The 22,738-nt window shown below is 47.1% G+C and overlaps 1 protein-coding gene across 13 annotated transcripts in view; it reads right to left on the reverse strand.

The window, feature by feature from the left end:
* Positions 1-14,168: 14,168 nt before the first annotated feature.
* LOC119398546 (uncharacterized) overlaps positions 14,169-22,738 on the reverse strand; it is a 172,034-nt gene continuing 163,464 nt past the window's right edge. For all 13 annotated transcript variants that reach the window (XM_049417656.1, XM_049417651.1, XM_049417646.1 and 10 more), the window contains 3 exons: positions 22,291-22,620; positions 20,712-20,885; positions 14,169-15,153 (listed from right to left, as the gene is read on the reverse strand). In XM_049417656.1, the coding sequence (XP_049273613.1) occupies positions 15,047-15,153; positions 20,712-20,885; positions 22,291-22,620 (611 nt within the window). In that variant the 3' untranslated portion in view covers positions 14,169-15,046. The remainder of the gene's footprint in view (positions 15,154-20,711; positions 20,886-22,290; positions 22,621-22,738) is intronic.

Raw genomic sequence — 22,738 nt, forward strand, 5'->3', positions numbered from 1 at the left:
CCTAATTTACATTATTTCCATTCGTCGCGTCAACGCTGCCGATGTCAGTTTTTCTTAACGCTCTCGCATTTAATGTCTGTTCTCGCCGTTCCTGGGCAGATATAAACTGTCCATCACCTGTGGCGCATACCCGTGCACCGCTTTCCGTGGTAAACGGGTATGTGCCAGACGTGTCTGGAGGAAAGGGTTCGACGACGTACGCCAAAGGACTTTCACGTTATTCATGTCATGACTCGACAGTCATATTCGTAGAATCCTCTTACCCTTCCATGCCAATTTTGGTGTACACCACCTTAAGGAGGCGATCATGAGAGCCCCCAGACGTAGGCGGCTAGATAGATAGACAGATAGATACGTAGATAGAATCGCTCAAAGTGCCAAAGGTTCGCTAAGAAATGCTTCGCATTTAAAACACCATCATTGCAACCATCGGTCATCGCTAACACTACATCAAAGACACCGCGCTCTTTGGCCACCCATGGCCCTTGCGCCACAAAACACCACTAATCATCATCATCAAAAATTCCATTCCGCACGCTGCGCTACGATGTTTGGCTCGCATGTTCGCAGGGGCCTCGAGTTCCGACCGGAAACATTTTTTAAGCGCGTTCTAAAGGTGTTGACTTGCCGGGCTCCTTTGAGGCTTGTGAACGCTCACAGGGGCTGGAACATGGAATCTCGAAAGTGTACATGCAAGCTCAGGTGGCACCACTACTGGCTCCTTTGGGGAAAAAGTGTACCGAAAACTTTCAACGAATTTCTTCAAATAGGGACACGAGGTCGTCGTTGTTTCTCAAAGCGAAGATACAAAAGCGCAACTTTGGGAATGTATACAGAACACCTATGAGTCATACGTCACGTTCAAATGATCACGCGCTTGTTTGTATACATTTATGCTGACCCCTTCGCTCCTCCTCTATAACTATTGCAGCTTGATCGCTCAGCACATTGGGCGGTATCAACTTTTATTTGACTAAAAGGCACCTGTCTGGCGCCTCAGGATGGCTCCTCGCGGGGAGCGACTCTTTCGGCCCAGGAAACAATGGCCAACTGTTTCTCCCGAGCGGGAGTTCTGATGACTTCATCCCATGTTAATTTTGAGGGAGCTGGTTGGAGCGAGTTTGGATGCGGGAAACCCAAATCCTTACAAGACGTGATATCGGGCAGCTAGTGCATTTGGACTACAAATTTGACAGTTTGGTTCGAATTCTCCGTTCGTGATAATTGCCAATCTATGAGGACTGGTGAAAGTGTGCGTTTGTATGCGGCGTAGGATTGCGGCCTGCGCTCTTTTGAGGTCGTCATCTGGCGGAGAGTATAGCCTCCGTTCGTTCTTGTAGTAATTTGTGACGTCTTAATAAGAAATTAGTGCCTCACCAGGGAAAACGGGGTACGAGGGGCGCGCCTCCCCGTTTTTTAGACCTCGGGACACGCGATGGGCCTCCTCATTCCCCAGGTTCCCCGAGTGGGCAGGGACTCACAAAAGCTAGAGGGTTGCGTCACTCCGGTCTTTTTGAAGGACCCTTGTCGCAGGGACGGCTACGTTTCCTTAAGCGAAATTTGTTATTGATCGTTTAGAGTCGCTTACGACCGTCCGAGCGGAAGCGCTCGTGATGGCCAGCACATAAGCAACCTTTATTGAAGCATCTCGAATGTTGCAGCCGAGCTTGCGGCGATGAAACCTTGTCTAATGAACTTGAATACCTGGCGCGAATAGTGACGCCTGTACAATATGGGACGTAGGTAAACACCATTCATTGCGCTGGACTGTAAGACTCGCTTACGCAGAAATAACCGATCTGTGTGTCTCGCTGATCACAAATAACTGACCGACGGCTTAACTCTATAGGGCCCCATCGCTGTCTTGTCGGCGTTACTATGCATTTTCCGGCGCGTAGATAGCTCATACTAATATACTAACCAAACATTTCACCGCTCTATTCGTCACCGCCACCACAACGCGGCTTGTGGTGGAGATGCGCCTGAGTTGATGCGGCGGACCTCAGTGCCGTGAGTCAACGCAGAGGCATGCACGAAACGGTTGTGTCTCCTTTCACCCTCAAACTTTCCTCGCGCTACGAGGAGTGTCCCTAGAGTATCCTGACAAAAAATGCACATGTGATGAAATAGTTTGATTGCCATCAGTTCTCTGTGCATTATCAACTCACTTGAATGTTTCGTGGAGCTGGATACCTGCTCAAACTGACGACAACGGTTTCCGGTCTATATCATTGGTTACATTATTTATTAATGACATCGGGTGCGACAAGTGAAATTTTGATTTTACAACTCTGTTTCACACGTTTTTTATCTGCATAGCGGGTGATCATTCAAAATTTCTTTATAAAGCGTACGTATTTGTGCCCTGGGCCCCTCTTTTCTACCCTTTAAAGTACGGCGTTTTTACACCCCTGTCACTCGAGTACGCAGAAACCCTTTTACGTAAGCGGTCTTTTAAAAAGTTGAGACATTTTATAAAGAGGCGTTGCCTCGCAGACACTGTACCGACCAGGCCCGTAGCCAGGAGGGAGGGGCTGCCCCCCCCCCCCCTGGCTGGGGAAGTATGTGTTGTTACCAACAATAAATAATAAAAATAGATAAAAATAGGCGTTTTTCTCAAAAAGTCAAGGTTTTCAGCAAGTGCCCCTCGATCTCTTTTCAGTGTTTTATTTCGAACGCGCTACGGAATGCGTGGCGCTAGCTTTCAAAGAGAATCAGTCAAAAATAAAATTATATATTTTGATATCTAAAGTCCAAGTGTCCCTCTCCGACAATTGTAGCTGTTGCTTATTGCGTGCGCCCAGGGCTGTTCGGTCACCGGCGTTGGCCATACATGTTACGATGCCGCGCTTCCTGCGTCCGTGCGTGCAACGCGCTAAGCGTCGTCATGTGATATCGCCGACCGGTACGACTTACTCACGAGAATACACAAGGAAATAAGCTTTGAAGGGTTTATGACTCCTTATGCGAGAACTGAAACGTATTTTTATGATGAGCCTGCACTCAAAGGCAAAAGGTCGTTAAAAGGGCGTGTGGTTCGTCCCTTTGGGGACTAATGGGGCTGCCACTACCATTAATACCTTGAAAGACTAACGGCACCGGGTCTGACAGTTAGCCCCCCGCAGCTAACATTTAATCCCCACGGTTCACCTTAACGGACTGACATTTAGTTCTCACATTTACGCCTTACCGGGCAACCGTTAGTTCCCACAGTTGCACCTCGCCAGACGAACGGTTGGTCCACTCAAATACTCCATTCGGATGAACTTTTCATCCCGAGTTCAATATATTTTTTATCCCCAGAGATTATTTGCTACAGTTACTCGGCGCAAGGCTTAATACTTTTTTCGCGTTTTTTTTCTCGCGGCGAGAAACAAATGCCCTGGAAAAGAACACGTGAAAAAAATATTTAGTCCCGCGTGTATCACTGCTTTCGCAGTCAGTGCGACAACTAAAGACAAAAGTGAGACAATGAAAACTTTTATTTTCTTCTATACATATGATGTTTCTGCTTTCTTTCATTGAATTCACTGTAAAATGTCCAATACAGGTACAGCCGTGTTGTCATATCTCGTACAGTCCTTTTTGTAAGGCTGCTCCAACGGAAGCAATAGATGGTTGGCATTGCATTCGCCCGCGCACACAGAATTCTGCGCGTTGTGGACAACGGCTGCATCCCGCAAGGCACAAACATATTACAACTAATTATTCACACGTGACAAAAAGGTGAAGACGCACGCAAATTGCAAATACGTGCAGGCGGTCTAAAATACGGTATGTAAATCATTTCACCCCTGCAAAGCACAAAAATATTGCAAACAGTTAGTGACACGTCACAGAGAGGATGAACACGCACGCACACGGCAAATACGAGCAAGGTGATACAAACACACAATTCTGAATTATGGCTCGGAAATAATTTCACCGTGATGTCATACATCATCAAAGACGCACTCGAGCCACATAGCGCAACAGCTCAAATGTGTCAGCCGCAGCTATCACGCCCAGGCGCCGCCAATGAGTCGGCGAGTTTTCTGCGAGCCGTGTCGTACAGCTGGAGCAAGCCTGTCAGGCCCCGCTGCCGCCAGCCATTCTGGCAGAAGAGCGAGAGAACGCGGGGCCGCCGCCACGAACAGCGTCGAGATGCTAGCGAGCGAGCGACGGGGAAGCCGACGGTAATGGCGACCAATTTCTGAAGCAAAGCTAAAGTTGCGGACCTGAGGCCTCCGCCAGCCCATGCCGGTGAACCTCAAGCGCGCGACATCCAACCGAGCTTGTTGCCGGCCACCGCAATGCATTCTGGACGAGTCGCAGCGCAGCGGCGAGACCTCTGCCTAATATCACGAGCCAGGGATGTAGCCAAGGGGGAGGGGTGGGGGGGGTTGATGGGTGTGGAAACCCCCCCAAATTTTTCAGTTTTGCGCACGAACATAGAGTATGGTTGAACCCCCCCCCCCTCACCCGAAAAAAGCCTGGATACGCCCCTGTCGCGAGCCCGCAGCTCATCACCGCGGAGAACCCTCGATGAGCCAGGTCCGAGCGGCTGACGGCAATGGCGGTCAGTTTCCAGGTGGTCACAAAGCACAGGCGAACTAACGCCCAAGCGGTCTTAGCAGTGTGCATTTCGTGCGCAGGATCGAGCCCGTTGCCGGCAAGCGCGATGTGTTTCGCGCACACGACAGGAACGACCGAATACACAGGGATCACTTACTTATGAAAGAATCCAGCGCCGATTTCTACCGAGAGTCACATTGAAATTATGGGTCCGATAGGCCTACTGTCGTCTCGACCGCCATTTCGAGCCGGTGGCGACGCAGTGCTGTGACTATACGGAGATATACAGCGCGGCGTCGCGACGTGTTGAGACCAGCGTCAGACTTCATGGATGCGACGAACCGCAAAAGCAGCACCACGTGCTCGTCCACGCATACGTGGCGTAGTACGCATACGTGGCGTAGCATACGGCGTAATTCCTAGATCGTCGAACTCTGCCAGCGCGACAGAGCCGCCAACACGCCACTGCGAACACAATTGGGAAGAGTGACCCAAGAGCGAGGAGAACGGTTAGTTCCCTTGACAACGGTTTGCACACGGAGCGCATCTCTGCAGACGCACTGCATCTCGCGCATGGTTGATCCCTTTGCAGACTAACTGGTTTACACACGGCAAGCGTTCCTCTGCGGTTGCTGCTTGGCAGTTTATACGTTCATCGCGCGAGCCTATTGGGCTCCGTTGCTCCTCTATCGGGTAATTTTGCCTAAGAGTGTAGGCGACAGGCAGAGTTGCCAGATGCTACCGAGCTAACAAGCAAATAATCATCACAAAAGAAGCCCAAGAAATTGGCGCGACTTTCGCGAAGAAGTCCAAAAGGAGCGGACACTTACATGATCTTGTCATTCTTGAAAATATTTTTAATTATAATAAGAAATGTCACTCACACAGGAAGCGGAGTTGACAAAGTCACCTAATTTTGTTGTACAGCGAATATATGCACAACTATGAACGAAAGCACGTAGTTGCTTTTTAACATTGTCTCCAGGGCAATGCTCATTCTGTTGAATGCACATTTGCCGATGCATGATAAACATTGCTTGCTGCTTCCCCCAACGTGTGTTGGACTTCAACACTCAACTACTCGACAAACACTCTACCAGTGAACGTGAAAAGCGCTATTGGTGGACGCGATTATCACTGAAATAGCTACATTTGCTGGAAAAATGCAAATAAACAAAAGAACCGCGACAAGCGACTCGAAAATTCTACTAGCGACTTATAGGGAACCCAAGCTCAAGTTTGCGGCGCGACGACAGCGCCGTGATGCGGCTCTGAAGAGAAGCTCTGGCGCAACTGGATGCAAGCGCAGCCGACTCAACATGTTTGTCGGCAGCGGGAACACGCGCGCGCGCGCGCTGTTCAGTCGGTGCGGCGAACTGGGGCGCCGTGCCGACAGCTTGACACGCTGAACCGAGAGGCTTGCTGTGCTAAGCTGCATTTCCACGTTGGCAGAAGTGACCCCGCGGAAGCGCAAGTGAGGGCCGAAGTATTGCGGTGTCGTGGCCTGCCACAACAGTGCAGACAACACCAAGGCACGCGACTCACGTGTGAAACTGTATCGGTTCCCGGGGCATATCGCACGAGAAATAAAAGCGGCAAGCGTGGATGGCTGACAGCGCTCTCTTGCCTTCTATTTTGGCTGTCTGAGTTCATCGCTTTCGCTCGTTTCGACTACCTGAATCAGTACGTAACGCGGCGCATGCACGCAGCGACTACACTAATCATTACTCGCTGTCTTCTCGCATTGTGAAAGTCCAGTTACGGTTGTAGGTGAAACAACTTTGTGTTTTGATTCCCCGTGTTCGTGAGACCTACCCGTCGTTGTTGAACGTTCACACTCGCGTTATACCGTTAGCGTCGCGCGGTTGGTTGAATTCAACCGAACTCGGCACATTCTCAGAAGTTCGGCGCCTGCAATTCACGCGTAGGAAAGGCTGCTTTATCACGCCGGAACGGACGTCTGTGAATTTTCAGCAAGCTTCGACATCGTTCTGCAGGCTTGCTTTGTTTTTGTCACGTTATTAGGGTGATATATATATATATATAAGCCGCTATATATAACTGGCACTTAATAGATGCTTTGCAATTGCAACCTTGAATTAACCACCTTCCGACTTTGTGCGATTTTCTAGCCGCGTTCACACAGCATGTATTATACACCTGTAAGTCGATATGCTCATAAAAAGAGAGTGCAAGCATGACGCTAGAGTCGAAAAACCGAGGCGAGCAGTTCGTCTTACTACACAGTAGTTAAAGCTCAGCTAGCTGCCTCGCGTCTTAATCGGCGGTTGATTCTCAAGCGCGACGGAGGACTTGACTCTAACCTTCTCAGGAAACGGTGCCATGGCCTTATAATTTCTTTTTCTCGCACGCCGCGAACGTTTGTTCACGAAAGTACACGGCTGCTACTGTAAGCATGCCATATCAAAACAACAATCATATCATTCGTAGTCCACACCGCAGAACATCGACAGCCTGGGTCCGTATTCTCAAAAGGCGACAGTCACAAAAGTATCGCCTTTGGTGCGCGCTGATTGGCTATTGAGCAAACCGGAAAAGCTAGGGCGCCATCTGGTAATTCCGCCGACGTCAATTTTGCGTCATGGTGCTCGACGGTGCTCTCGACATATTTGCAATAAACGAAGGCACCGTTAACCGTCGGTTTGTGGTGAAGTGTAGCATTTCAGTGACGTAGGCGGTAGCTTCTAGTATTCAATCCTCGGTGGATGTACGCAGTATTTATTGCGCTGAAGCTTTCATAGAGCATTACCTTGGGGTGTTATCAGCACTGGTTCTTTGCCAGCGCGTGTTTTTTTCGTGGTTTGAACGTCCCAGGAACATGAACCGTGCGTTGCTCGCGTGGCTTATTGCGAGCCGGCAACATGTTAAAGGGGCCCTGCGACACTTTTGCGACTGCCCTATTTAGCACCGCAAATGCGTGTAGTTATGAATGCCGAGACGAACGCAAAAAGAATTATGCAAATTGGTGCACGAAAAGTGAAGTTATTAGTCCTCAAAGTTCAAAACTCAAGCAGACGACGACGAGAAACGTTTTTTTTCGGATTTCAGTCTCCCGCTGACGTCAAAGACCGGTTCCAATCACTGCGCGCGTCTTATAAAGACATACCGGAAATGTCACCTCATGGTGGCCTTCGCACAGTACATTGCTACACCTCTTTTTGACGGCGTTGTTACCATGCTTACGACAAACCACATCCGTCAGCTAGCAGACGCTCCCATGATTTGTCGTGTAGTGCACAAAATGAGTCTGGAAGACCTAACAGACCTCGAGCGCGAGCTCTTGCGACGCAGTGATTGCTTGCATGTCGTGCACGCCATTGCATATTGAAAGTGCGTCGCTGAGCCCCGCGCAACGCGAGGATGGCTCCATGGGCCCAGACGAAACGCTAACGCCCGATGACGCGGAAGGCGTCGGCCGGTAAGCGTTTAGAATTTTTTTTTTCGTTGACAGCATCGCGCCGAACTGAGCGTTGCGTGTTTCGCAGGTGCCGGTGTGGCCGGTGTCGCTCGATGCCGCAAAAGACAAAACGCGGAAGAGTATCGTTTGATTACCATTCCGCAACGCACCTAGCGTCGTGTTCGTTGTTTTGAAAATATATCAGTTAGAAACAGGAATCATTTGTTTCTGAGAAAGCATAAAAAGGGGTTTTGCTCCTCTTAGACCTCCGTAGTATGGCCTAGCTACCACCATATGAATATTGCACGTCACGTGTCGCGTCAAGCCAATCAAAAACGAACGGTCTTTGTCGTCACTGTCACATGACATCACGTCACTTCCTGTAACAGAAATAGCCGATGTGTGTCGCCATAGTGCGAAATCAAGGTAGTTTATCCCGTGAATTAAAATTATAACCGCTTCGATTTCGGCGTTACCACTTGCGCAACAATATCGGTGCATTCCACAGTGCCAGAACAACCGATGAAAAAGACATGCTCAAATTGTGTCGCAGGGCCCCTTTAAGATCTTGAGACGATGTCGCTGCGGCGGCACGCTACAGCTGAACTCTCCGAGTGCGCCGTGTTAAACTCTCAACGAAAATACGTTTCACGCAAAGTTGCATTCTTTAAATATTATACTGTGCATTAAATAATCGAACAAAAAACGTTGAAAGCACTTTCAACACGTCTTATATTTCAAGTAGCCACAGCCAAGCAGGCCACGCCTGGCCACTGCGTAGAAGCAGCAGCACACGCTCGAAAACGTCGCACTCGGGTTGCTCTGCGCTTGTACGGTGCGCTCACTCCTGTGTTGTGAGACATTCGTATTACCAACGGCAAGTTGCAACAATGACGTCACAGGCAAGTGTTATTTTTACTTATTGAACGCATCAAATTCTACGTCACCAAACGCGATACTATCGCCTTTTGCGATCGTTTGTGAATACGGGCCCTGTATGGCTTCATTTCGGAGTGCATGTGGACCATTATTCATCTTTAACATGACAGAATGAGACTTACCTCGATGTATACGTCCTACACGGTGTAATCGCGACTTGGGAAATGGATTTTGCTTTGAGTCGGGCGTCGTTGTCGTCGATCGTCTGCTCTTCACCGTAAACGTGATTGACGAGCCTTTCTCCTTTTATCAAGTTCGCTTTACGGCCCGTATTCACAAACCAACCTTATCCTTATCTTTTGCCCTCCTTACCTTTTCGGCACCTTAACGCGTTTCATAAACAAACCTTATGCTTCACTCCAACCTTTCCTTATCCTTATCGCCGTGAAAAGGTGGCGTTCGATAAGGTAGCCCGGCAGGTACCTTAAGGCGCCACTTATGCGGCGCGCTATGGCTGATTCCGCTGGAAGTTTGCAGTGCCATTAAAGAACAGGTGACGTGCGTGATAGGCGTCCATGTGTGCAATTAACGCTGCGAGTGTTCGGCGACCATCAAAATGAAATGGAAGAGTTCAGCGACGATGGGCTGCTGAGCAGATTCCGCTTCTCGAAGCGAGCACTTCATGTTCCCGACCTTGCCGCTCGAAACGGCCCTCACTACGTTGGTTTTCCCGTGCCACCACTCCTTCAGCTGCTGGTGGCGTTCTGTTTCTACGGCGCAGGTACTTTTCAAATTGCGAATGCTGACTTCCACACTGCCCCGCATCATGAAACGCGTGAAAAAATCAGTCAGGGCACGGCGCGAAAGCCGACGTGTTTCACTGCAGGATGGGATATTTTTACCCATTTTTGCACTCACGTAGCCGGTCCTCGGTGCGCACATCGCTCTTGCTTCTTTGAGCTGCTCCCACTTTCTCGTGTTGTCGTTCATTAACACCGCGTGCTAACACAATTTTTCGCTATGACAACCAGCGCTTTGTCGACCGGCGCATCTCTCTCCGCATGTGGCGGCGCGTCTACGCGAGCCGCCGAACGTGAACAAAGAAAAGGAGCAAACGGCGCGGCAAGACGAGGCGCGTTCTTACCGAAACTTGGACGGGTATGCGTTCCTGCATTTTTCTTATTGTTTTGAGGAGCATACAGCTTTTTTTTAAATGCGAAGCATTTCTTAGCGAACTTCTGCGACTTTGAGCGTATCTATCTATCTATCTATCTATCTATCTATCTATCTATCTATCTATCTATCTATCTATCTATCTATCTATCTATCTATCTATCTATCTATCTATCTATCTATCTATCTATCTATCTATCTAGCCGCCTACGACCTTGTGCTCTCCTGGCCGTTGCGTTAATCGGATGTATACCAAAATTGGTGTGTCATAACATGGCCTTATTACGAACATAAATGACAGGTAATATCATGAAAATCATGACACGCATGTCACGAACAGCATGATTTACATTCCACGGCCTTTGAGCCCCCTGGCCGTTCCGTTAATCGGATGTGTACCAAAATTGTTCTGTCATAACATGGCCTTATCACGAACATAAATGACAGGTCATATCATGAAAATCATGACACGCATGTCATGAACAGCATGATTTACATTCGACGGCCTTTGGGCTCTTGCGGCCGTTCCGTTAATTTCATATATACCAAAATTGGTACGGCGTGACAAGAGTTCATGACGAACATAATGACAGGTCCTAACATGCAAATCATGACGCGCATGTCATGTGCAGCATGATTTACATGACAATGTCTCGGGGCGCTCGCGGCCGTTTAAATGAAGGGATACATACGAAAACTGGTATGACGAGACATTTCTGTATGACGAACATAACTGACACGTGGTAACATGAAAATCATGATATGCATGTCATGTATGACATGATTTACATGCTACGCTCATGGCGCACTCGCGGCCGTTTCGCTAGATTGATATACACCAAAATTGGTACTGTGCGATGTGACTTTATGAAGAACATGAATAACAGGTGGTAACGTGAAAACCATGACATCCATGACATGTGTGTCATGATTTACATGCCACGCTCATGGTGCATTCGCGTCCGTTTCGCTTGCGTGATATACACCAAACTTGGTGTTACGCGACACGACAGTATTACGTACGTAACTGCGACGTGGTAGCATGAAAATCATGACATGCAAGTCATGTACGACCTGATTTACATGCCACGCTCATGATGCGCTAGCGGCAGTTTCAGTAGATTGATATACACCAAAATTGGTATTGCGCGATGTGACTGTATGAAGAACATGAATGCCAGTTGGTAAGATGAAAACTATGACATGAATGTCATGTATGTCATGATTTAATTGCCACGCTCATGATGCATTCGCAGCCGCTTCGCTAGCTCGATGTACACCAAAATTGGTATTGCGCGAAGCGACTGTATGACGAAGGTAAATGAGACGTGGTAGCATGAAAATCATGACATGCATGACATGCACGACATGATTTACATGTCATGCTCATGACGCACTCGTGCCGTTTCGCTCGCTTGACATATACCAAAATTGGTGTTGCGCGACGCGGCTGCATGACGAACGTAAATGAGAGGTGGTAACATGGAAATCATGACATGCAGGTTATGTATGTCATGGTTTACATGCCGCGCTCATTGTGCATTCCCGGCCGTTTTGCTAGCTTGGTATGCACCAAAATTGGTATTGCGCGACGCCACTGCTTGACGAACGTAAATGAAAGGTGGTAACATGACAGTCATGACATGCATGAAATGTACGAGATGATTTACATGCCATGCTCATGGCGCAGTCGTGGCCGTTTCGCTAGATTGATATGCACCAAAATTGGTATTTCGTGATGTGACTGTATGAAGAACATGAATAACAGGTGGTAACATGAAAACTATGACATGCATGCCATGTATGTCATGACTTACATGCCACACTCATGGCGCATTCGCGGCCATTTCGCTAGCTTGATGTACACCAAAATTGGTATTGCGCGATGTGACTGTATGACGAACATAAATGGGAGGTCTTAACATGCGAATCATGTTATGCATGTCGTGTACTGTATGATTTACATGCCACTGTCATGGTGCGCTTCCGGCCGTTTTCTTAACGTGATATATACCAAAATTGGTATGGCACGACACGAGTGCGTGATGAACATAAACGACAGGCCATGCATTTATATACCAGAATATGCGTTTCATTGGCATGGTGTACACTAGATTATGCATGCATGCGTGCATGACAAACATGTGATATATGGTGGACTAGATTCCATGGCATGAATTATTTCATTTGGCTCAAGGACAAACAAGGCGACGTATGGAGCTCCTTGCTGGCTGCTTCGCATTACATCGATTCCCACAGTGCGTGGGATCTGCCGACTTTTTTTTTCTTGCTAATAAACCAACAATGAACCAGTAAAAGTTCATAGCCTCGCTCCCATGCTCGTTCCTTAGGACGACAAGGCCGCCTTCCGTAAGGCTACCTTAAAACCGAATAAGGCGAGCTTATGAAACGCACTGCGGCCTTTTCTTATCCTTACACTTTTTCCTTCCTTACGAAAGGCCGCCTTATAGCCTTAAGATAAGGTTGGTTTGTGAATACGGGCCTACGGAAGTGTCACTCAAGCTTGAAGAACCTTTTGAAGCCGCACTGCAAGCGGTACATTTTGAGGCGCCGCAAGTGCACCGCGAGAGCTCTCCAAGTGCGCGGAAGCGAGCGGCAGCGCGTTGGAGGGAAGGGAAAACGCGCGTTACTTGCACCCAGTTTGTATTTTTTTTTGCCAGAGATGGCGCTGCCTGTCAAGAGCAGCAGCGCCACTAAGCGATGCTTGGGGAGCCTATAAGCGAAACTGGCAGCTCGTGTGACAGTGCAATAGACGTGCCCATGTTTTATCAATTCATAATCACTGGTTTCAAGTCTACTCTTTTGCGGCCGTGAAAGAGATCGACGAACCCCGTTTCCCGAAAGGACCGCTTCTGAAAAAGAGATCGCTCTCTGTCGTGTGTCTGCGGGCGAAACTCTGTTTCGGAAGAGGTCTTCTTGCTCAAAAGACTTTCAAATGCTGGTGTGACAGGAGTTTAAAGAAATTATATGCTTCTTTGCAGACAATGAATCTCATAGAAGCCCCCAGGCTTTGTTTCTTGTTGACATTGGCTTTTTTGAATTCTTAGTTCTTTAACTTTTTTAACAGGAAGGGCTGTTTAAAAGAACGTCTATGTCCTTGGGGGACGTATTTTTACGACGCGTCAGCAATGAATGTGGTCAAGTATGTCACAGAATTCTCTACAACAGAGATATTTATGCGTTTTCACTTGGGAAACGCGTGTTTTTTATAAGTTTCTCAGTAATGGGGATCGTACATGCAAACAAGTAGCATATTGAAAACCTTGGTCGTATTTTGTGCGCTTTAGTCCTAGAGGAAAACGGTCACTTCCGCATGATTATTTGATAACCTTCCAGTCACAATTTAATGCGGCACAAATACTACTGTCGCTGATTATTTGTCTAGGGGGAATGATCATGTGTTCATTATTCTCGAACACTGGCCCATAACGCAAAATTGCGTTTTCATTTGTACGACCTCTATCATAGCGACAAGAGTCGCCCTAGTGAGTTTTATTGGAAGTATGACTGATCAACCAGCGTCTAAGATTTTGTAACCTAAAAGCGGGGGCCGATGAGTGTAAGCATTGACTTTATTGCATAAACCCGTCAAATAATATTGCTACTGCTAGTGCTTCTCTATTTTATTGAAGACGCAGTTGCAGGAAAAATACCACCCAGCTGTAATTAGCGTCAGTCAGTCGGGCCGTCAGAGCTATCTTTGCACAGTCCTGCTTATTTGGTTGGTGATTGAAATGAGTAGGAATTAATCCCACAGAATTCTCAGCTTACAAAAAGATTTATCGGAAAATTTATTTTCAGGCTCACCATATTTCGTTTGGAATTTTTGTTTCGGTGTGTTAGTGAATTGTTTTTGTCAGAATGAAGCTTAAGTGTGCTCTTTCCCTGTCCCATCGTCATAATGGCCAATTGGACCATGCTTCATCAAGCCAGTCACCAAATGGTCCATGTTAGTGTATGTCTTAAAATGGCGCCTTTTTTTACCATGGTAATGAATTCACAAAGTTGAGAGCTGATTCATTCAGTAGCATTTGTTTGATGTTCCGTAGCGTTTAGAGCAATGTTCCTGCAGTGCTGGTGGTCGCAAGGAATAAGTAAGCGTTGCAATAGCCCGCAGTGACATAGAATAGCATAGCCATTTATTTGGAAAATACAGTAGTTGAAGGCTCTCTTCAGTGCGAGCGGATGGCTAAAAAAAACAAAATGCACATGCATTGCTACATATAAACATCAGAAATGGATGCAATCTACTTACTTTTAATACTTGTATCGTTCAGAGGTAGCAGGACACAGCCCATATTTACAAAAAAATAAATGCGTTGCACTGCAACTCTTTTTATAGGAAACTTCAGTAATTTGTGACGCTGCGCATGCCAAAACATAGGCGGCGGGCACCGGCAAATGATAGAAAAAACTTCTTTCTTTTTACTGCTGAGCAAGGTACTCTGTGTATACCATTGTTTTCTTTTTTTGAGTGAACCATCACATGCGCATCTGAAGTTCTTTTTTTTTACACGAAGACCAGTCATTTGACAGTTTAATGAATACGGGCCGAGTTGTGGTCGGCTTGCTAATTTTATACAGGTTTCCATGTTGGGAACCACACTATCTATAGAGAGGCACTGTGTCGAAAAACAGATTTGAAGGAAATTTGAACAAAGAAGAAAGTCTGGGGTATTATGGGCCAAAAATCAACATAGTTATAAGGCATGCCATAGCAAAGGCTTGAGAAATGCTACTAAATACAGGGGGTTCGTTCATATGCGCCTGTCTACGTACATAGCTGTTTTTCCTTTGGTTCTTAGAAAAATGCGACCCCCTTGGCCGTCAATTGAACCCGCGCCCTTGGGCGCTCGACACCTCAACGACTACGATAATGCAGAAGGTAAAGTATGCTATTGTCTATGCAAATTTGCCTATATGTCTGTGAGAAATATGCACGGGACGCACTGGGTGTACGAAAACCTTGCGCAACATGCAGCTGCCGAGCTCTACCAGCGACTAGTCTATTGAAAGTTGAATGTCGCTTCCACTCAAGGTTGTGCCGTCTTCGAGCTTGTTGAAGGCGCCGACTTTAAAGGTGCATCCGTGTAACTCGGCTGTCAGGCCTGTAAGAAAAAATAAGGACACGTCATACACTTATTGACATGGGTAGACCGATCAAACTTTGGAGAAACCGAGTATTTCGTATTAATGACTAAGTGCCACGTGCAAGCAAAAACTTGAAGAGGCTAAGGCGCCAAATCTTGAGGCTAAAAAAGCCTGCTGCAGGCTTTTTTTGTATGCACGGACACTCGACACGTGTGTTGTACACAACAAACGTTTAAAATGTATTTTAATTTGCTTCCAAAGAGTGGATACTCGTTCCCGCTCCCGACACGCATCGCTAGCGCGACTGACACCGACGTCACTGTGTGGGAAGCGTGAGGAAAACTTTAGTGACGTCATACTACGTCAAAGTGACGTGCGATGAGCAGTGAACTACAGAGCCGCCGAATCGGGCAACCCTATAGACCTTTTTTACTGGGCGCCGCCATATTGCCTAGCTGGCGGCGCCGTCTCTGGTCTGGCAACCCACTGGCATGTGCGAAGCTCCGCGTTTGTATGGAAGGCATGCGTGCGGCTGCAGTTGCAGTCGGTTTTTTTTCGTTCTGGCTCGCTGAATTTCGTATCAAGAGGTGCGGTCTACGTAGGAAAGGAGTCTGTGAGACGTCTTGAAAAGGTTTGATCCGTTGAGGGTCGATGATGTTAATATACGGTGTCCCGAACGTGTCGCAAGTGGTGGATGTCACATATTTTCGGTAATGTCTGTTGGAAAACCACCTCAAATATTCGGACTCGTACTAGGAGGTCAAGCAAGTTCCCTTACCCTTGGGTATACAACCAATTTTTTTCTTAGACTGTAATCTTTTAGTTATTTTTTTTTCATTCACGGTGTGTTTATGCTGTTGCACCGACTACCGCTCGTACACGCGGTCGTGCGTTAGCACGCAGTCTCGTTTTCATGGCGCGGCATGTGTTGTTGCTCACTAACAGGTGCCCATCTTGTTTCTCAACTTTTAAGTCACCGCTTATTACTCGCTCGTTTATTTCCCACCGGTGTGGACGAAGTTAGAGCTGTTTACAGGGAAGTGCTGGTACATAAAAACGATGCTAATGTTGCGCGCTTCTTTTTCTTTTTTCGTTTAAGAGTCGTGATACTTGACTGGATTTCGGCGGCGATACGATGAAGATGGTTAGAGAGTTTCTTCTGCCGAAGAGACACGAAGCGCGCCCGGGCTCGAGCCTTTGATCGGCATCGGAGGTGATTCGCGTTGTTTTTCCTTCTTGTTTTTTGTTTTTTTTTTTATGACTTCGTATACCAGATGTACTGTTCTTGTGAAATTCTTGCTGTCGTTCTCAAAGCTAAGCAGTAAAATTGGCAGTACAATAAACACTAGACAAGCGTAACAACGTGTTTTTTGTATCGCGCTTAGAAGAGAATTAACTATATTGTATATCATTGCGCGACTTGTCAGACACCGTTCTTGACCACGTAAAAATCTGTCTTCTTGAGGTAGTTGTTCTACGCAAAAAGCGGCGGAATTCTTTCTTTTTTTTTACTATTCGGCTTTCATATTGCTCATCGTATACGATACACCCCGCTGTCTTAGGGAGGTTGCAACCTCAATACAAAGATCTCGCCACGTCATTTTCATGTAGTGTTCATTGAATGTTCGGGTTTTACGAAGCTGGTACGGAGCAATAATCAAATGTATGATGCCGGTTACCACGCTGCAAAGTGAGGGATTTCTCGTCCGTACTAATGCCGGTATACATCAACTGCAGCGATCACCGAGTTGAGCCGAGCTACGAAGCTAATTGTTTGACCAAACACATCATATTAAAATATAATAAGAAAACGAAGGGAAAACGACTCGGGTGGCTGCTCGACTGGTACTTAGACGTTTTGCACATTAGCGGACATGGCCGTACTTGACCGCTTATGTTTGTTCGCAAATCTGGCCATATTCGATTGGCATTTGTCTGCATGGAACGCTGGGAATTCCGCATATATTGCGGCACTTGTCTATTTAAAAGCTGTAACGTAACACAGACGGTGTACTACCTTGAAGAGTTTGCAACCGCAGACACTCCGCGTTTGCTTATGCACGTCGCATACTTATTCAGACAGCAGTTTCCTTTTTCCAGTAGTTGTTAGAACAACCAAAAATGGCACAGTGGTTTCCCGTTGACCTCTTGCTGGCTGACATCGCAATAATAGAGAACAAAATCCGCAGGTCGTCATAAAGCACGCCAAAATTGTTCGAAAACGCCACTCACGGAAGCACCAGCCCGCACACTCCGCGCCGTCGCCGCACGAACCAGAAAGGAGGAAAGCGCTGGTTTCCAGTCCTGTCCTCCTCGCCCGATGCAACGGTCTATAGAGAGCATCGGTTGCGAACCGACAGTCGCTCGTTCTTCTCATCATATGTCCGAACTAGCCAAGCTTGCTTGCATTATTTGGCTAAGTGCTTCCCATAGTCGGGTTAACCTGCGAAGGTGACATTTACCGTGCTCCAGTGTTCAAGGCATCCGGACGGTTGCTCGCGCGTGTTTGCGAGAGCAGATGATGCGGCACTGCCTGTGTCACAGCTCGGTGGTCCCACGTGACCAAGTTTCCCAGACAGTGACCCTTCACGGTGCTCAGAAACGGAAACCGAAAGCAGTACACATAAGTGATGTGTGAAGAAGAAGACGCGTCGCCGGTCAGCAGCATCGCCAACGCTCGGCGTGCTGGGTTTTTTTTTCGGCTCGCTCACCTCGCGCTGCTGGTCGCTCTCATCTTTCTGGACGGTGCTCTGCCCTGACTCGTTGTGTTCATTCATAGAGTCACCACAGGAAACCAACGCCAATAAACCTCTTCTCAGATGCAATATTAAATTATTTGCCGAGAACACGTAAATCCTCGAGCGGGTATCGTGCTTCCTGGAGCATTAAGAAACGTTTGAAACAAAGAACGCGCAAGCCACAAATCTGACGTTTCAACCCTAAAGTACAAATAGCGCAATGCCTACAGCACGTGAAGTTACTTCGACGACACCGTGCATTCTGCAGAGAAGGTTCTTGTTTCACTAAACTGGTGTGGGGCGATAAAAGTCAGAGTTTCGCCGCAAGGGCGAAGCAATGAATGCAATAGCAAGAAAAGCGGCCCGTGATGGACGCGCTGCTACGCTGCAGAAAAATCTGTCCCCCAGCAGCAACTACCGCGCGAGCAGACAGCGGAAGGGCAAGGTTCTCCCTGCGCAAATATTAGAAGAAGCTAGCGAGCAGGCCGACGACTTTTAAATGCGCCCGTTGCGCTGCTCGCGCCATCTCGCTGGTAATGAAGAAACGCTTATAAGCGCCTGCCATCTCTGAGTCCTGCCAGCGGTAAAGGGTGTGTACATAACGCTCGCCGTTAGCTACCTGAAGGATCTGCGCTTTGTGGCGTAGTGGTTAGCACCACGCGCTGGGAAGCGAGAAGTCGCTGGTTCGATTCCGCGCTTCGGAAGCATTTTTGTGAATTATCTTTCTTTGGAACTTTTAACTTTTATATATATATATAATATATATATACAGTCTTATACATATACGGCGCATGACGATGGCGACGGCACAAACCAGCCGAGACTGTCCATATAATTGCTCTCGCAATATTACTCTTGGTGATTGCAGGCAGGCACCAACGAACATAACAGAAGTCGCGACAAGGTAATGAATATTAAAAAACGGCGGACGGGTGTGTGCAGAGTCAAAATGGTATCGACAAGCGACGACTGCGAGCTATCGCGGTGAAACCACTACGATGACCGTTGCAATTTGCATGTTGCTTGCATTTCTAGCATATAAGCCTGCAAAATTCTAAATGTAGAATAATTGTAATGTTCAATCACACATGTCCCTTCAGAGCGAGATAATTACCGAAAAGATTGATTAAAGACGGCTGATGACTACACCATCAGAAACGTTTCTGCATCAACAATGGAACTTAATGTTGTGAAAAGGATGGCCTTGATTCGGGCTGCGACTCAAGTTAGGAGCTCGAATTCGCTCCACTTGCTCTCTTTTGTGTCCATCCACGCTTCCGCTTCCAAAACATGAGGGCCATGCCTCAAGTTTTACTTCAATTTCACTATCATCATCATCATCTCCTTCGTCATCATCAGCCTGACTGCGCCTACTACTGGGCAAAGGCCTCCCATGTTCCGTCAATAAACCCGGTCCCGTGCGGCCACGCTACGCCCGAGAACTTCTTAATTTCACCTGCCTACCCAACTTCATGTCTTCCCCTCGTGCCTTATATGGCAGAGCAAACAAATACAGTAGATTTTAATTATTCCTGCAGCTTTGAATTTTCTAGCGGCATGAGCAGCCTTCCACGGCAAAAACACCTTGATAACTTCGCTTGCCCTCCTTTCTCTTTAAATAACCACATTGTCCCCCTAAATGCGAATGAACAAGAACTGAGCGGTTGTACTATTTAGGCAGGCTTTCACTTTCTCCGTTTTAAACAAGGTCGTTTCGGCAACGCAATGTACATATGAAAACTAATGCGCACTAACGCATGGCACTGCATGTATTAATAAATGCTCTAACTTGAGACCACAGAATAGCCAGCGAGCGCTGACGATTGAAGCATAAGGAACAACGCAATATCACTTTTAGCCGTGATGTATTAGAACCTAAGTCAGCACGTATGCGTGGGATCATTACCAAAGCAGCTTCATTAAGACATTATATTTACCATGACTTAGAGTCGTAGTTAGTCACTACGGTATAACTTTTTCATGTGAGCCTGCATCATCCAGTATGGCCTGCATCGCCCGTTCCTGCATATGCCGAAGCCTATGCACGCTGGTTCTCTTTACATTGTACATGAAGATGGAGGCGCATTCTATATATGGCATCCATAGCCAAATAGCGTGTTTTTAAAGGGAAGTTTCCATGAATGTCAGATTTCGGTAGTGGCTTGGCTCGCAAAAATCCCGGCGCTGGTCGTTGTACAGACATGCGGGTGTGCACAAATGAGTACCTCGAAGGTGTGCCGGCAGCAGGCGTATTTTTATGAGCCGTTTGTTAAAAATTGACGGTCTCTAGATCTTGGGCTTGTCGCCGATCAGAGGGTTCTGATATGGAAATGTCATCTTCTGTCGAGGTCACTCGGCATTTCACGTTGCCAGATTCCATTCCATTGCAGCATTTCATTGCGCCACGCATGACCATAGTTTTTGCCTGTAGCAACAGAACTGTTGCACTGCTAAGCATGTGGGTGAAGATCCAATGACCGGCGTCGACAAAGGCAAAAGTTAGGAGAGAGCATTGCAGAATGCGATAAATAGGAAGGAAGAGTAAAAGAAAAATAGTACGAAAGCACGCATAACGGAACGGCAGCGCAACCACACTTGGACTGAAGAAAGAGGGTACACAAAACACAACGCTGGGTTTCGTGTACCTTCTTTCTTCAGTCCCTGTGTGGTTGCGCTGCCGTTCCATTATGAAGTTCGATCAACTAGCCCATGTTTCAGCCTTATTTCAAGCTGGCACACTCGAAGCTTCGCTTGCCCCCATTTTCCCGATAGGGAACGGGCTCCTATGTTTTTTTTTCTTTTGCGCAAAAAACTGAAGGCAGATTTTTTGTACTTGCCTGAGATTAAGATGTTGGAATTTTCAGTAGATTGGGTGTTGTTGACATTGTTGCAGTTCCAGGTTACCGTGTACCCGCTTATTGGACCTGCCGGATTCTTCGGAGCCTCCCAGTTGAGTTTGGCAACGCCTTCCTTCGTCTCTTTTACTTTCAGGTCCCTCGGCACGCTGGGAACTGCAAATAGTTAAACCAGTGTAAATACGGTGGGCTTAACAAGATTCCGCCCAATGAAGGTACGTAAGTGGGACATTATAAGGAGGCATAGATTTTTTTTTTTTCGAAACCGATCGGCTTCATTAATGTACAACAGCACTGAAGACCCGTGCACTTACCACACAAAGAGTGGTTAGAATGGAAAGAATTCACGTGGAAAAAGCGCTACGAAGCGCACAAGAAGAAAAAAAAAGATCCCAGAAATTAAGGAAATGACACATCATTATGCACTGTTCTTTAAAGATCACGGTATAGTCGTTTACGTATTTGGTTATTTCTGGAGTTACGACACATGACCTTTCCTTGTGAGCTCACGCAGCGGGTTTTCTGTTCGTTATGTGAATATTGTTAGAATGCATCTGAGCTTACGGTGAATAGATTGCCTCTTCCGGACACCTTCGCATTTTACGACAACGCTTTTAGTGAGACTAGAAGTTTTATGAGTGTGTTTTGTCACGTTTTAATGGTCGCAGTATGATGTAGCCGCTACATCTTTCGAGAAATAAGGGTAACTTAAAGTCCACTTTGCGGAGCAGACTTAAGTGCGTAGATTAATAAAAAATACTGAAGATGCCTAATCTCGCTTTTCTCTTCTTCATAGATGCTATATTTTATGCATATGGTGCCTCTCACATTTAAAATTACGTTACTTTGTATTTGAATACAAGGACGGCGAAATGTGTAGGTCAGCGGAACGTGTGGAAGGTATATTGTGTTTCGTAATTATTTAATGAACTGTTTTATCTATTAGGAGGCGTCCGACAAACGCACACTTCGTGTTCCATATGCTTTGCGAGAACTAGTCGTGGCCCAGGCATGCATCTTGCAAGAAGCGCGTGTACTATGGAAGCGTGTGCCAGTGGACCTTGATGTATATCCTCAGTTAAGACTTTGTCGGCCAATTTCGCGTCTGGCAGAAAACTTTAAGGTGTTAGCTTTAAAAGTGCACTTTGAAGTAATCGTGTAGAAAGCTTACTTTGTATTCTGAGAAACTGGAATGCGGGCAAGCTGTAAATTCGTTTGCAGATAAGCTATGCTCTAACGTACCTTTAAGTTATCATGTAAGTTCAGCATGAACTGTGAAGTGACAGGGCGGCACAGATGGTCATTACATGCAATATCGTCGGCATTATGAGAGAAGGGGACGTTGCAAACAGTTTGTTTGCAAACAGGATGGGGGAGGTTTCATAGAGAGCATTGTGTTGGCAAAGTGAGCATTGCTGAGAAATTGCAGCTCTTTGAAACAGACATTCTGATTGCTGGTCAGCGCTGGTGCGCGTCGCCTGCTCTTCTTTTGTGATAGAGCTATTATTTTGGTCGACAAGAGTACGCCAGTGCGAAGCAAGGAAAACGTTTAAATCCTCACCGCCCACTTTTGTGCTGAACTCCTGATGTTGAGGGGAGCCGTACTTGCGCAGACTTCGCGGGTCACCATCGGCCGTAAAGAATGGTCTCAAGATGAGCCGGTATTGACTCCAGGGAACCAGTCCCGTGACGACGGCAGTTGTTTCTTCGCTGCCAACTTCCAGGCGACGCGTCCAGTCGCCCGATCGTGCAGTGATTATATATCCGGCGACCAGGTAGGGGTAACCACTGTCGCCGGCAGCAGGCAGCCAGCGCAGCGACACAGAATCGGCCGTCGGTGAGAAGAGCTCCATGTAAAGGTTCTTGTTCTGATTCAAGAGGGAGTTCGGAGCTGACCGGCACAAAAAAACAACAGAGAAATCAGATACAACATTTGCCAGTTGGGAATAAATTCTACGGGTGGCCACACTATGGGGCAATTACTGTTCATAAAAGGAACGAGAAATATC

This window comes from Rhipicephalus sanguineus, chromosome 7 (assembly GCF_013339695.2).
Source record: "Rhipicephalus sanguineus isolate Rsan-2018 chromosome 7, BIME_Rsan_1.4, whole genome shotgun sequence".
NCBI classification, from domain to species: domain Eukaryota; kingdom Metazoa; phylum Arthropoda; class Arachnida; order Ixodida; family Ixodidae; genus Rhipicephalus; species Rhipicephalus sanguineus.